Source organism: Sciurus carolinensis, chromosome 2 (genome assembly GCF_902686445.1).
Source record: "Sciurus carolinensis chromosome 2, mSciCar1.2, whole genome shotgun sequence".
NCBI classification, from domain to species: Eukaryota; Metazoa; Chordata; class Mammalia; order Rodentia; family Sciuridae; genus Sciurus; species Sciurus carolinensis.
In genome coordinates this window covers 125,346,101-125,362,320 of record NC_062214.1, presented here as the reverse complement: position 1 = coordinate 125,362,320, position 16,220 = coordinate 125,346,101, and the positions used below count along the sequence as shown (strand labels likewise).

Here is a 16,220-nt window from a genome sequence, read left to right as displayed (position 1 = left end):
CTGCATAAAATTATTTTTCCATCATTGCTTATTTCTTAAGCAGACAGGTGACTGAGTCTTACCAGTCAGGATTCAGCAGTGTCCCTTGACTGAGCTGCTGATAACAGAATGATCAGTTCACTAAGATTATGATGGAGCACTTTAATTTGCTTTAAAATTTAATATACAGATGTCATAGCATTATCTGGAGGCTTCCAGATTATTTTAAGTCTAGGTATTTCAAATAAAAGCATCTGAATTTCAAGACCAGTTAAAAGCTGAGAACGATAGTAATAACTATCAAGGAAGACAATTTTCAGGTTCTTTATAGATTAAAGTTTCTGACAATGATCTTGAGGTACAGTATCAGGTTAACTTGTGTCTTGAGGTGTTGATTTACCTAAGCCATTTATCATATGGGAAACTCCAACTTTGGTGTGTCTTTTCATCATTTGCAACATGGCAAAAACCTGCAGACTGCGATGTCTTGGGGTTTAAATTTAAAGGTAGCTGAGTTGTTTTTTGGTTTTTGTTGACTTGCTCTCTGGTGCTCTACTCCTTATGCACAGAAGAATTAAATGTGGAGCTGTTCCTTCAAGCTAAAGAAATGCATTGTTCTCCCTTCCTCAACTGCGTTTCCGATTCTTTGTTATTTTAGCTGAAGTGTTTTGAAGGAGTTGGTTTTGAGTACTACTGTATAGATGGATGGAGGTATACCCTAGCATTTCCTGCTGCTTCTACTCAACACCCTGATGGGGTGGTTAATTTTCTGTGCTCTTTTGTGGGACCGGAAGCCATCTACCACAACCACTGTATATTGTTCCCTGCCACTCTTTGCAGTGGTGGGAAGCCCAACCCTTAGCACCTCCTCCCACATACTTCCTGTCCCCTATCACATGGAAACCATCTCTCATGTTTTCTTCTCTTAGCAGCCTATTCCTTTGTCCTCTTTGATCACATCCTTTCATCTTGGGCTTCAAAACACTTTTTTTAGGATGGTTGGAAAATGCAAGATAGGTCATTGAGGCCTGTTTCCTGGTTTGTGAGGCTCAGCAAGCTAGCACTGGCCAGTCAGCAGTAGCTTGTGTACAAATAGCATGACCCTGCTGTGCTCTGGTCGTCAGGTTGTGTCCCTGTGCCCTGGACATCTAGACTATAAATTGAGTGCTCTATTACTTTAAAAGTATGGTTAATACAAAAAAAAAAAAAATTTTTTTTTAAACAAATATGAAAAATGGGTTTCTCCTGGAGAAAACACTTTCTTGAACAAGGATCTTAGGTGAGGGAATAAGAAAAAAGTAGGACTGAAGTTTATGAAGGACTGGATGAAAAGTAATTTATTCACTTACATCAAATTTATAGATAAGTCTGTGATTATGCAGGACTTTTCTTTTTTTCTTTTTTTATGGTAGTTGGGAATGAACCAGGATGCTCTACCACTGAGCTACATCCCCAGCCCTTTTTTATTTTTTGACGGAGTCTCATTAAGTTGCCCAGGCTGGTCTTGAACTTATGATTCTCCTGCTTCAGCCTCCTGAGTAGCTGGTATTACAGGTGCATATCACCATTCTCAACTCAAACTTTATTCAGTGGAATTCAGTGAATATTTTCAAATCATCAGGCAGCCTGGTCTTGAGGAAGGCACTTTGCATGATCTGAAAATGTTGATTCAAAGATCTGTTCTGGCACTTATTGTCTGTTGACCTTTTATAGACCTTTTGTCTCTAAAATTTGGCAGATAATTAGGCACCTAGGCTTTGTGCTAGATAGTGTAGGGAATTATAAAAGATAAGACAGCCCTTGCTGCCTAGGAGTAAGTGAGCTAACACCGAGCATCTACTACATGTCTGGCATGGTATTAAATCTCCTTCCTGTGAGGTGTATTCTCTAATCCCTTGAGATAGGTGGGTGGTATTCTCATTTTCCAAGTGATGAAATGGAGATAAGTTTGCTAGTATTAGGATTTGAATCTTATTTCTGTCTGACTCAAAGCATTTGGACTGGGCTTTGAATGAGAGGAATAATAAAATAATAACCATGGCGATAATAATACTTCATGGGAAAATACCTCAGTAACAACTGCTGTGCATCAGTGCTCTCATAGCGGTAATCAGAAATGCTGAGAACCATTCACCGACACACTGCTTTTCTCCATTTTCACACTGCACATCCATTGTACTGGCTTAAGCAAATGATAGGCTCTGTTTTTTTTCTGGAAGGAGAGAGTTCTTCCTAGGAACCTCAACTCTTCAGGTCTGCTGTACCTTGTTAAATCCTAGGGATGAACAACTTTGTTTTTAACTTTCTTTTGTTGAAGATTTCACACACACATACACACATTGAGGGACTACTAACATGAACTCCCAGATTTCTAATGCTTGACTTCAACAGTTATCAACATTTTACCCCAACCTGGTTGCAGGGTGAATTCATTCCTTCTGTTATTACTCCATTTAGTTAACAGATGTTTTAACTAAATGTGCCTACTATGTGCCAAGTGCTAGAGATATAGAAGTGATCAGAGAGGACTAAGTGACTCCCTTTCTGAACCCTAAATTCTAGTAGGGAAGAGCCAAGTTAGCACATAATTGGAATAAAATTGTAAGTGGGGGTGAAGGATATGTACAGTATGATGTGATATTAAATAGTGATGGGAAAAGAGCCACCTGAGTGGTCAGGAAAGACCTGAACAGATGGCAGTCAGGTTGACAGCAGAGAGTCAGCTAAGGGACTAGCCATGGGGAGTGTGTCTAGACATTATTAAACTTCTGCCAGATGATTGATAGTAGAATTTGTACATGAGAAAAATGTTGCCTCCTCAGACTACCAACATCAACAAATATTTATGGAGTATATGAAGCTCTGCTCTGGCATTCTAATCCTAAACAGGGACCACGTAGGTGCTAAGAGTCACAGAAGAGGGAAGGTACTTCGAGGCAGATTATGAGACACTGGTATTGGAGGGCTTACTCAGAACACTAGTCAGTTCGTGCCCCTTTCTTTATGATGGCTGCACCTAGCACCTGAGACTTGGGTCTATGGTGCTTGGTGGGAAGCCAGGGGATTAGGCACTGGTTCACTGTGATCATATGCAAGCCATTTCACCTATTTCCTAACTTGTAAAAGGGGGAGACAAATATTATGCCTATTGCTTAGGCTTATTGTGAAGATCAGAGGAGATATTGTTTGCTTTGGTGGTATATAGACACAGGACTTTGTTAATAGGGATTCTAGATAAGGCTGCTGTCCACCCATGTCCTTTGGTAAATCACTGGACTAACTTTGGTCAGCTAGGAGAAAGGAGGACACTCTAGAGGTTGATAAAAATAGTGTCTTGCAGTTTTCACTGGAAAGAGTTCCTTTTAAGATTAGCTTAGTTTCTTCCTGTCTAGGCTGGAAGCATGAAATAGACCAGTTGCTCATCACTCTCTAAACCACATTCCTTCATCTACTTAAACTTTCTTAAGTCCTCAAAGCCCTGTCTTCTTAAATTATAGCTCTAATATTTTCCTATGCTAAGTTTTATGTGGTGGTTCAGAGAAAGGGTAGGCTGTCATGCTTCCCTGCTCCTTAGCTGATTTTAGGAAGTCTGGAATGGGAACATGTCTCAGACACCAAGCTCCTCTCCTTTGGGGGAAATGCCCCTGGAAGACTTAGGTGTTCAGGCCTGAGAAGAGGAGTCTGCCCAGAAAACCTGGCTGCTGGAAGGTACCGCAGAGGTCTGGCTTCATGCTTTCTGACTGCCCTGCCAGTCGGGGAGTGGGGTCCTTCTGAAAGCAGGGAAGACCCCAGGGGTCAAGAAAGGAGATGACTAAGCCTGGGGATGACACAGTGAGGGGAGCCAGGGAGGCCTGGAATGCTATGGGGCCAAGAATGCTGACTTTTATCAGGAACTCAATCAGACAGCCTTGCCAGTGCCTCCTGGTCTTGTAATGTCCCCACCATCTAGCTCTCCCAGAAGCTGGAAGTGGTGGAAGGAGTGACAAAATGTATGTGATGGTGTGAAGAGCAGCTCCTGGGGCCATGAGGACAGCATCATTCACTATGGTAAATACTGAGCTCACCTGGGCACTGGCTTAGTTAAGCAGCGGCCCCACTTTCATCTCGGCGTGGTGGTGCAGTCTGACCAGGTCCGAGTTCATCTTTCTGCACATCTGAGTTCATCGAGGCTCATCTTTCTGTGCATTCTGAGGCAGCACTGCTTTTATATTTGCATTGGGATTTCAATTCACTAAGCATTTTCACACCCATTATCTCTTTCAATCCCTTCAATAACATTGAGAAGGTGGGCAGGTATTCTTCTCTCCATCTGAGTAATGAAAAAAAGAGGCTCAGAAAAGTTAAAAGCCCTGGGAGAGAAAGCTAGTGAGGGACCATGAAGCTTACAGATAAAGGGCTGGTTTTCCTGATTCCTGCCCCCATAATATATTAACAGAAGCCATGAACTTACAACCATGGATGCCTTTCTTTTATGCCCATGTACTCACTGACTTTTAGCTCCTTGAGCTCAGGAACTCAGTGTGTGAAAATTGAATGGGAACAGTACTTTATTGAGATGTCATTTATATACATTAAAATGCACTAATCTTACTTTTATGCCTCTTGCTATGTGCATCCCTTGTGCCCATCACCCAGAAACAGACACAGTGTTTCCACCACAAGAGGTTCTCTTGTGCCTCTTTCCAATCAATCCTTCTACCCTAGAGGTAACCAGTGTTCCAATACTTATCACCGGTGATTGCATTTGCCTGTTTTTGAATTTCATCTGTGTGAAGTTGCTTGGTTTATACAGAGGCTGAATCCCCAGAGTCTGGCACAGTGTCTGGCACATAGTAGGTATATGTGAAAGGAAGCTAGGAAAGAACGTTGGACCCATTGAAAAGCAGGCAGTAGGTGGTCAGTGACCTCTCCAGGGCAAGAGGCCAGGAAAGCCATGGATGCTGGGCCAGCCCAGACTCCCTGATCCTGATTGGAAACTCCCAGCAGTGTACCCCCAGCTACTCTCTGGGCTGCCTTTATTGAAGTGGGTCTCATGATCCTGGGCAGGCGGTGCCCCCTGCTGACTGAAGGCCTGATCCTACTCTTCTCTTCTGTGGGGCAACAGGATCATGCAGACCTGGAACCCCAGTGCAGTGACTGATTGGTACTGGGTAGTGACCTGTGAAACAAGAGAAGTCACCTTCCATCTTATTTTCCTTTGAAAAGAAGTTTTCCTGAACTTTGGGGACTTTCCCTCAGAATAAACAGACAGAGGGAAAAGAGGCCTTTTTGGTGGAGCACTGCTGCCCCCAGGTGGTTGACTTGGGACACTACCACAGAACGGCACATAAAAAGTCTGATGTTTTTCTGATGTCAGCTTCTGTGTTTCCTCTCTTGCAGAGACCTCCTCTCCTATTCCCTGAGGAGCAGAGGTCCACTAGGGCCATCACCTGCACTTCAGTCTCAACCTGGAATGGGGGAAGCGAGGGTACGGCCAGTGGTGGGAAATGTCCGTCAGAGAACCAGCCCAGTTGTGTGTGTGGGCAGAAGTATCCCTCCTGCCCAGGGGAGGATGGGCTGGACAGAAGCCCAACATAAGTGTGTCCTAGACTGTCTAATAGGTTTGATCTTGGGGCTGCCAGAGGTGGGTGAGGGAGGCTTCTCAGCAGTGGGGGATAGCACCTCCCCCGCCTGCTGTGGGGGTTGGGGCCGTGGGTGCTAGTCAGCAAAGGGGCCTGCCAGTCCCGCCCCAACGTGGTTTGATGGCCTTCGTGTTGCACCTGTGGTTGGGGGTGGTGTAACGGCCCAGCTTGCCGCCCCTCGGCACGTGGCCTGGGGCGATGCTATCTCTAACTCTGTATTTTTAACTCTTCTTTCCAGAGGATGTGGGTTCTGTGGGCAGGCTTCAAAGGGTGCCCTATTTGCCCCTGTCAGCAACCATAAAACGTCATGGAAATGGGAGGGGGATGCCCAGCCCCAAACACCTGGAGGGAAGTGGAACACTTTTTCCACTTCCTGTTCTACTTCTGGCTACTAACTCAATGTCTGACCTGTTTATTAATTTCAAAACGCAGTTTTCTGTGTGATGCTCAGAGGAAATCCTATGTACATGTGTGTCTGTATGGAAGGAGGCCTGAAGGCTGCCTTGCTGCCCAAGTGGCCTCTACACAGAGGGAAGGCATCAGCTGTCCTGTAGCTCCCCAGCAATCAGTGTGTTTATTAGCAAGAAGGATGGCGCTGGGTCTCCACATAGCTCACTCCCGCTTCTTCCGAGTGTTGCTTGATGGGGTAGACTGGAGACTGGGTTTAGGGTGGGTCATGTGGAGAAGCTGAAGTCTCAGACTCCTGAGAGCCCGTGTGCTTCCCAGAGTAACTGTTCTCCAGGCTTTGTTGGGTAGATGAATGCCTGGCTGGGGCTGCCCTGGCCCTTGGCCACCACTCAGGTTTTTTTTTTTAACGTGTCTTGCCAAGTTACTCTTGGCTCCCAGCAAAATTGTGAAATGGTGGTTTACCTGGTCTACTTCTTTATGAATCCCCACTTTCTCCTGTACTGCCAAACCTCAAACTCTGCTCCCTACCCAGTACCTAACGGTGCTAATAATTTATTTGTTTATTTGGTGGCGTCTGCTATGTGCCAGGCACTGTGCTAGCTACTGGGGACACACCAATGACCAAGGCACTCTTCCTCCCACAAGGAGTGCACAGCTACAGGAAATCCTTGCTGAGATGTTACTTAATAAGGTGATATTAGGGTTTTACATAGTAACCTGGGAGAGTTCAAGATTATGGGAGACACGCAAAAAAGTCCTTTAAGACTTGGATGGCTGCCTAATGGTGGGTAATGGCAGGGGGCCGCTCTGTGGGAACTGAAGACTCTGGACGCTCTTGAAGCACATCCTTACTTAACCTGCATTTTTGCTGACTGGCCTGTGACTCCAATTGCTCTCACAGCAGATCTCTGAGGGAAGTTGCAGACGACACTCCATAGACTTAGGTCTAAGTCATGAGAGGTCACTCGGGTTCATTTATCTGCCTCTAAGGCTGACCTTTGGGGTAGTGGGGCATATTTCCAGAGAAGTCCATTTCTACAACTGGCCCTGGTAACACATTCGTTGCTGAATTGCCAACCTTATCTCCATGCGACTGGATTCAAGCTGCAGCCCAAGTCCCTGGTTCATAGGTACTAGGGCTCTGATCATGTCTCCAGGTTTCCTCAGCTGCCTCCCTACAGGCTAAACAATGCCCAGTTCTTAAATTTGGACCTTCCATACTGAGGGACTCTGTAATGGTGGTGCTAGGTCCAGAACTGACCTTCCTGGTGGGCACAGGAACCCTTCCTGTGGGCCTCTCCACAGGCCACTTCAATGTTCCTTGACATCCCAGGTGGTGCCTGGAGCAGACTTGAGAACAGAGTCCATGCCCACGCACCGACACTTGCTGACCTGACCCTCAACCGCTTGCTCCTGGTCTACCTCTCTGACCTCAGCCCTTGCTGGCTTTAGGTTTAACAGCCTCAGATATGAGGGGCAGGTTCTTGCTGAGACCAAGGAACCCTGGGTATTAGATGGAAACTTCTTAGGTGTTGGAGTTGGTCCTGCTCTCTAGGTGACCTGCTTGGGCTGGGCTTGGAAGGAGGAAGCCTTACTATCTCCAGCCCCTGCTGAATCACCTTGTTTCAGTCCGTAGGTACCCTTAGGGTTCCAGTGATCACTGGGCCCTGTTGTTTAGGGGGCAGTGAGCTGGCATGACTCCACAGGCTACCTTCTTCAGTCTGGGCCTCCTCCACATTTCATGGAGGGATCTGTCTTTGGCCCCTTCACTCCCTGACAGACTCCTAACCTCTACCCAGAAGTGCCACATTCCCTTCAGCTTCAGCATAGTGGGAGCCAACTCTCAGGAGCAGAACTGCCTCCCAAACCACCACACTTTCTTTGTCGGGATCTTTTCTATGAAGAACAAAGTGAATTGCCACTTGGGAGGCGGGGAGGGAAGATGAACTAATTTGTCCTAAGTTTTTAAAGATTGATAAAGACTTGCTCTACTAACCCTCCCAGGGGCATTTTCATTTAATATGGGGAAGAGAATGCTTTAATTAAAAGAAATTCCCGGTAGCAGAATCTCTGGCATTGTGTCAGACACTCCAGGAGGCAGATTTAAGGAAGGCTCAGGAAGCCTTCTGGAGTGCCCTGCAGGTGGCAAATCCCTCCTGGGAAAAGCAGTACCCTTCCTCCCAAGGGTGAGAGTGACCTGCTGTGATGGCATTTCCTTCTGTAAATCCCTTCAGTAATCTTAAAGGGATTCTATTTAGGCTGGGGATGAGACAGTTTAGGAAGAACTGGGGATTCTGTGACTACCCTGGGTAGGGCTAACCAGGGATGCTGGTTCTGGTTCTACAGGGGTTACAGAATCAGAGATGCATGGAGCTTCAGGTAACCTCTGGTCCTTATCTGACATTTTATAGGGGGTGACCCGGAAGCTCATAGAGTGGAGGTCATGTACTAGGTCATGGAGCTGGAGGCTCCATTCCTATGAAAAGAAGCAGGCCTAAATTGCAGCTGAAAGGATATGCATATTTCTGGCTGGTGTAGTTAGAGCTACCCAGGTGAACCCTATAGCCATTTAAAGAAGGAACACCCTCCCACTCCCAGAATGAGGGGGTAGTTGGTTGGGTAGCTGTTCGGTGGATGGCTGAGTGGTCTCTGAGGTGTATTCCTGTCAGCATCCCCACCCCTGGGGAGAGGTGCTCTGGCAGTCACTCAGGGTTCAGAGTAGTGTACTATGGGGCTCCAGGGAGTCCTACGTCTTGTCCTTGATGTGGGAGCCCGAGATATCTATTTTCCTTGGCTGAGTCCTTGGCTTGAGTGGGGAGCTCATCTCCCCTTTCCTCATTCTCATGTATAGAAGGTGTGAATAGAAATTACTCTTGGAGTCACAATTTCTTCCCAACCCACTTCTAAGACTGGGCACCTCAAGGGGGCTAGGCATGGGGCTGGGACCTGAGCAGGGCAACAGTGAGTAGACCCCAGCCATGAATTTGTGGGGCAATGCACAGTTATCTGAGAGAAAAGTTATCTGAGAAAAGAAATGTTCCTGGAGGGCAGGAAACAGTGGCATTTGGGGGACAGTTGCTGTGTGGTCTCTGTCTGCTGAATTTCAACTACAGGTCACTAACATTTATGTGTGTGGGCCTCCTGCTATACCCAGTGGTGTGGCATGAAAACAGAAGTACAGGGCCCAAGCTTGTAGGGGGGGTTTTCATGGCTCCCAGAACAGCTTGCTGAGTGGAAATTCTTAGAGGTTATTCTAAGAAGAGGTTGACTTAAGCAGCCTGTTGAGTTAGGCTGCCTGATAGCATGATAGACACATGCCTTGGTTTGTCTCTTAAAAGTGTAACGAAAATGATCCCAACCAAACCCATCAAACAGGAGCACAGTCTCTGCTCTTCTAAATCATTTTTTAATGAAGCCATGAGTAGCAGAATAAAACACAATGTGCCTCAGATACATAGCATAGCGGGACCTAGATAATGAGCTAATCCCCCCACCATCTTGAGAAAAAGAATAATAAACTATTTCTTTATGAACACTATTTAAAAAATAAAAACTAGGGAACATTCTTCAGGAACTGAGGTCTAAGAAACCCCATGGGGGATCCATCAGAGGCAGTCTCTGGGGAGGGGGAGGGATTCTCCATAGCCAGGAGAGGCTGCAGCAGCCCCTACTTTGGCTGTGAACGGTGACAAGCAGCAGTATGGGAATGGAGGGGGTGGCAGCAGCATTTGGCAGCTCTTCAGCAATCTTCATGACAAATTTTGGTAGATCCAGTTGGTAGCTTTGCCAGTGGGGCCAGAGAGGCAATGAAACCATCTTCTTCATGGAGGTGGGAGAGTCCCGTTGCTTGAAGAAGAGGAGGAAAAAGGAGGAGGAAGACTGAAGGGAGCTCAGGTTCTTACAGTCTTGCTGACCTGGGATGAGGAAGAGCAGAAGTCAGGCTGGGTGTTAACCAGGACTGTTAGGGATGCGATGGAGATGACTTTGTGGGGCTGTGTTGTAGATTTCTAGGAGCAAATGGGCCTGGAGTTCTTTTGGATGCAATGGAACAGGATGTACTTGTCAGCAAGATGATCTGGGCCCCTGGGGTAGGAGGGCACAGAGACTCCAGCTGGAATTAGGGTATAGTGAGTATAATTAACGTCTTACCCTTGAAGCTGAGAGAGTCATTGTAGGGATAGAGGACATGAGGAAAGATATTGGGGCAACAGAAGGCATGTGGTGTAAGTAAATTGGGGTCTGAGTGCCTCTATTCTTCCACTTATTAGCTGTGTGGCCCTTGATGTTCCTTGACCTCAGTTTCTAAAATGGGTATAGTAACAACTGTTCTTCATACCTCACAGGGAGACTGGCTCAACTGAGGAGGCTGAGATGAGTGTCTTTTGTTACACAAGTATTTGTGACAGGAAGAAATAGAAGAGTGCAGTGGGCCCAGTCTTAGGATTTAAAAGCAACTCCCTGCAGGGAGGTTTGCTCTCACAGTTTGCCGACTTAGCGGAGGCACCCCCAACCCCACACCCAACTTCGAAACCTTCTCACCTCAGCTGGACCACAGCCTTAGCGTCAAGAGTAGGTTAAAGCCGGCCACTTTCAGGAGGAGGATGCGGAGCCCCATCACTGACAAGTTTTGAAAGTTTAGGTTCATATCTGTAAAACAGAGAGACCACAGCCATGGGTGCATGCATTAGAGGTCTGCACAGCTCCTCAAGACACCAAGGGCTTTTCCCAAAGCTGGTGGGGCATGTGGGGGTGAATTCCAGCTCCTGGATCCACCTCATTTTTTGAGCTCCTGTGTACATCCTTGTGCAAATATATTTGTGTATTCCTCCAGGGTTAAAACAAAACAAAACACCTACTGGAGTTGGTACTTGCTTTCTTTCTGAGCCCTGTGGGGATGGGGCTGGGGTGGAATAGGCGCTCAGTATGTCTCACCACAATCCCTTGGGTCCGGGTCCCTTAGTGGGATGAGTGACGGAACCACAGGAGGGATTCCTGAGTAAAAACAACTTTAGGTGGAAGTGGGGGCAGGTGGTGAGGATTGGTGGGGTTCCTTGAGAGACAGGACCTCTGCCCACAACCCATGTGTATTCTGTTGGCTACCAAGGGAAATTGTTCCTGGGATGACCTCATTGGTTCAGGGCTATGCCAAAGGGCATCAGAAAGTTCATAGCTGAACACCCAGCAGCTCTCTTTGGTTCTCCTGACAGAACTGTGGAAGCAATACAAAGGCCTAGGCCTAGTAAAACTGGAGACTCAGCCTCAAAGTACTTGGAATGGAAAAGAAAATTTGACATGCTGAGGTGAATTCAAGAAAGACCCCAGGGCTGGGGATGTAGCTCAGTTGGTAGAGTGTTTGCCTCGAATGCACAAAGCCCTGGGTTCAATCCCCAGCACCATTAAAAAAAGAAAAAAAAAAAAAAAGAGAGAAAGACCCCAGGCAGATCTGGCAGGTTACCACTATTCCCCCAGTCCCCTGCCTTACCTAGTCAGAGTTATTGTGGGTTCCTTACTTCCCCCATACTGTACAAAGCTGGATAGACCTTTCTCTTACCTGTTTCAAAGCTTTCCTCTATCAACTTGGCATTGCAGGGAACCTCTGAAAGGAGAAACAAAGAATTTTTCTTAAGAGTCCAGAGCATGCTGACTCTCCCATCCCAAACCTCCTGATTGCTGAGCAGGTGAGTGTCTACAGCCTTTCCATGCTCTCTTGGCGAGAGATCTGGAGGGAGCTTATTGCACAGGGACATCTTCCCAGCAGGAGGCCTGAGGACCAACACCCTGGTTTCTGGGCACCATGACTCACTCAGCAAACACTGACTGTGCAAAGTGCAGGTTGCATGACATGGGCCACAGCAAGCCCTTAAGATAGAGCCTGCCCAGTCAGGAGTCTCAAAGGGGAAGTGAGATATAAACACAGTGACAAGAGCAATAGGGAGATGGATACTTTCATGTGTTCCAGAAAGTTTTGATCCTTGTATTCCAACTTTGTTTCTTTGTTTCCTCTATCATAGACTCAGTTGCTCAGCATTGAATCTAGTCACCTTCCTTAATGCCCTATTTTCTTTCTCATCTCTAAGTGGTTTCATCTTTGAAACCCAAGTGCCTCTACCCTGTCCAGGCCTCCATCATCTCTCTTTGCTGCTATGGCTTCCTTTCTTCTTCCACTCTGGACCATTCTCCACACACCAATAAGACTGGTCTTCTAAAAAAGTAGTTTAGGTCTCGCCTCCTGTCACAACCAATTAATAACTTCCCAGTAAATAAAATAGTATCTATCCTCTCAAGGCCTTGAGACTCTGTGTTTTGGTCCATGCCTGCATTTTCCAACTCATTTTCTGTTGCTCTTCCCAGCTGTCAGGGTGGTCCTGTCTCAGGCCTCCGTGGGGTCCTCTCCAGCATGGCATGTAGGCACCTTGCTATTCTTTAAGTCTTACTCAGCTCAATAGCATTTCATCAGAACCCTTCACTGCCTTTTGTCCCTAAGGCGACTCTCTCTTTAACCCTGAGTTAAAGCATACACTACAATGTGAATTTGTCCAGATTTCCCTCTGCTGAGGGATGGTCTTTCCCAACTGGAATGGCGCTTCCTCAGGGCAGACCCTTCACTGAATTTTTACTTCTCGAATCCTTTGCCCAAGCAAAGGCTGGGAGGCCGTACCTCACAAAGCGGGTGAGACCTAGGTCTCCTCTCCCCTACCTTCTCTCATCTGCTTTTTGCCCCTTTGTTTATGGACTTCAGGATGAGACTCACTGTTTCTTAGTAAAAAGAAAATAGGAGCTTTTCAGACAATTGATGAAGCTGAGAGCACCAATCAGAGTAGCTTTTAGATACCATTAAACTAAGCTTTAGGCAGAACCATGCCTCTGCAGAAGCAAGGAGACGCACTGTAAGCGTAATGGGGAGGTACTCACCTGGGCTGGGGAAGGAGGCGTTCTGGGTGAAGGCACTCCTACATGTGAAGTCAATTTTGTTGCTCCAGGCCAAGGCACCGTTGCTCTTGGAATCCATGGACCTCATGTCCAGCACAGGGTTTTTGGAAATAAACACTTCAGAATCTTTGGTGCCTTCTGTCTCATTGATTGGAGATTCAAAATCGGTAAATAGGCAGACAGAGGTATTTCGGAATTTAGAGTCTCTCAGCTGGTACACAGTGGGGTCAGGGTCCTTGATGGCTGTGGACAAAAAAGGACTGGGGTTAGGAGATGCTTTTGCTTTCCTCTTTGCTCCAACCCATACCAGAGCCCGGATGCCAGTGATGGACAAGCGCGGGGCTCTCTGGGGCTGGGTAGTCTCATTCTCAGGCTTTGAATGGGAGAAACCAGCTGCTTGTGATGGACTGGGACTTTGGAACAAACACAAACCATGAATCTTGGGCAATTGGGCAGGATTTCTGTGAATCCTCTGCCAGGCCCTTTCTGCCATTCTAGGAAACCAGAGTGAAATTGCTCATTCTTCTACTGAATAGGAACTTCTTCAAAACCCTAGTAAGCCTAGTCAACCATATTGTTCTGGCAGGATAAAAGCCAGCACAGGAAAAAAAAAAAAAAAAAAAGGTGGGGGGTGGTGCAGAAAAGCAAACTCTGCCTCTTGGAATCTACACTGTTTTCCCCCAATTAGGTTGGGCATTGACAGGAAATAGAGATTTATAATATGTTGGCATTAAGCTGCAAAATCTATCACATCATCAGGAGATTTCTCTCTCATTGATAAAAGTATGGAGTACACACTAGGACACCTGCATTCAAGCCCTGGCTCTACTATTTACTAGATATTAGGCCCTGAGGAGTCACATCAGTTTTTTTCCGAGGACTTTGTGTTTTTAGTAAGACTCTCATTGTTTGTTCTTTCCGACCTCTGCCTTTAGAGGAGGAAGCAGAGGTTTGCCAGGAGGATTAACACATTGGGGCCACCCAGACTGTTTCCAGCAGGGCTGGGATTAGAACTTCCTGCCCCTGTGGTTCTCCACTCCCACAACTCCTCCCTATGCACATAAGGTTTCTCAGACTCCTGCACCCTGCTTGCTGAGCCAGCCTTGGTGGCCTTGATGATGCAGATATCCTGCTGGATCCAAAACCAGAGAAATCAGTGCTTGGCATGACCCTGGGATGCTGAGTCAAGGAGAGCTGCCTGCTGAGCAGGGCCACCCCCGGAGCAGCAGAGCAGGGGTGGGCATGTGGTCAGATGTCTGAAGCTTTGTTCGTTTTTTTTGGACAAAAAAGTTGTACTAGAGGTACTGATGTTTTTTAGCTCCCTTTTACTTTCATCTCTAGGTACCTCTAGTGCAACTTTACTGGTTTTTTTTTTTTTTTTTCCTGAAAATAAGAAAGCAGCCACTTTTAATTTGGAGGTCATTAGAGGTCCATTGCCAGAGTCCTGTGGGGAGAGACATCCTATTCCACCCCAGCAAGAAAAACACATTCTACCACTGACAGTACCAGAAGGTAGCCTCAGAAAGACGATCAATTTTTTCAATGTGGAAGTTCAGCTATTCTGAACTGTCATCATATTCTGATCCTGTCATCATAATTCAAAACTAAACTGCAGAAGCACATGTCTGAATGCTCTAGTGCTTTAGATCCCTGGGGGCACAGTAGTGATTGAAAGCTCCCTTACCATTAAATCTGTGCTCTGTAGTTAGGCACTAGGAACTAAGAAATGAAAGTTAGTGACACTGATCTCGGTCTCATTGAAACTCTGGAGAGCATCAGGAACAGCATGGGCAGACTTTTTGGAAATAATGGAAACTCTGGGCCTTTGCCAAACTGCACCCAGGAGGCACGTGCTTCCTTAGGGAAAGCCCTCAGGTTTCTCTTTCCAGTCCCACTGAGGAAGGAGGGGGAAGGTCCCAGTGCCATGAATCATCCATGGAAAGAGCTGATCCTTCTCACCTTACATCTGGTCTGCAATTCTAAACTGAATTTTCAGATTACTGGTGTCTGGCCCTGGCCCTAATTTCTGTATTCTCTTGAAGGCTCTAGCATTCCTTATCTCCATGGTCTAAGAAAATACCTTCTTTGCCTTGTTCTCTCAATCAACTTTATCATCAGATGTGTTCACTTAGACCAAAAGGCATGGGCCTTGTTCATTCCCAAGGTCATATCTTCTTTCTTGTTGTCCTTTGTGCCTGGAATCCTGCTTCTCCTCTCTCTCTCTGCCCATACAAATGTTACTTATCCTTCAGGGCTCAACAAGTCTTTTCTACCATATGAAACATTCACTATCTTGGACTTTTCATCCCGGATCCTAACTCATCCGGATCTCCATTATGCCTATTGACATAATCAATTGTTAATAATAAAATAGTTTTCAAGTGGCTAAACAGTTCTGTACTTTTGGCTAGTCTTTATATTATTTGGGGACAGGTCAGATATCTATCTTATGATTCTTCATATGCACTGTAACATTTATAGTGATAGCTACTTGGAAGACATTTAAAAATATCCATTGAATGATTAAAGTCAAACTTTAATGTGTTTGACCTATAGAAACATAGATATTCAAAATTGATAGTGATGCCTTTCCCCTTCCCAAACCTCTGTAAGACAGTTATTTACAACATCCACAGTTAGTCTCACCAGGGTAAAAATGGATATCCCTGGGGAAGGGATTAATGACACTGGTGCATGGGATTGCAAATGGTGCCACCCGGAATGACACACTTGGTATTACGGACACTTGGGTCCCTTTCCCAAAGGTGAATTTGGGAATTTTTCCTCCAGTATTCACACTGTAGGCGACACCATTACAGAAACTCATTGGAGAAGCACTGATCTCCCACAGAACAGGAGAATCACACTCCTAAGAGCGAGGCCTTTTGCTATTTTGTATTGTGATTTTTGTCTCCCGTATGTAAAGTTCTTTTCTCTTGCCCAATTCTGCAGTGGTACCCTGAACTGAGATTGTGAGTTCATGTGATTTCCACAAATCCAGTAGATTTCAGTGGAGCAAAATCCCCTATTCAGGGCAGCAACATCTTGGATCCTCTAGTAGAAGGTTCAGAAACACTACTTGTCATCTGCCTTGTGATTCCTAAAGTCCCAGTCTAAGTATAATGTCTCCAAAGCACTTGATGCTGCTAGGTGGGAGGATTTCCTGGAGATGGGTAGAAAGAACCATTGGAATTCTACAGGTGAGAATACCTAGACTCAAGTCAGTATCTTGGACAAAGAAGAAATAATTGTTCCACCCCTGCCCACTTTACTTACTTGGCT

At 46.1% G+C, this 16,220-nt stretch overlaps 1 protein-coding gene and 1 non-coding gene across 2 annotated transcripts in view; one reads left to right on the top strand and one right to left on the bottom strand.

Annotated features, from left to right (window-relative positions):
* Positions 1–9,395: 9,395 nt before the first annotated feature.
* The window catches only part of LOC124973266 (T cell receptor alpha chain MC.7.G5-like), a 260,714-nt gene continuing 253,889 nt past the window's right edge, over positions 9,396–16,220 (bottom strand). Inside the window, exons 4-7 of the mRNA XM_047537299.1 lie at positions 12,921–13,181; positions 11,560–11,604; positions 10,548–10,655; positions 9,396–9,922 (exon numbers count right to left, since the gene is read on the bottom strand). Coding sequence (XP_047393255.1) covers positions 10,549–10,655; positions 11,560–11,604; positions 12,921–13,181 — 413 coding nt within the window. The 3' untranslated portion in view covers positions 9,396–9,922; position 10,548. The remainder of the gene's footprint in view (positions 9,923–10,547; positions 10,656–11,559; positions 11,605–12,920; positions 13,182–16,220) is intronic.
* Trnas-cga (transfer RNA serine (anticodon CGA)) lies at positions 11,335–11,407 on the top strand. Its single transcript has one exon. It is a non-coding gene; the product is annotated as a tRNA-Ser (tRNA).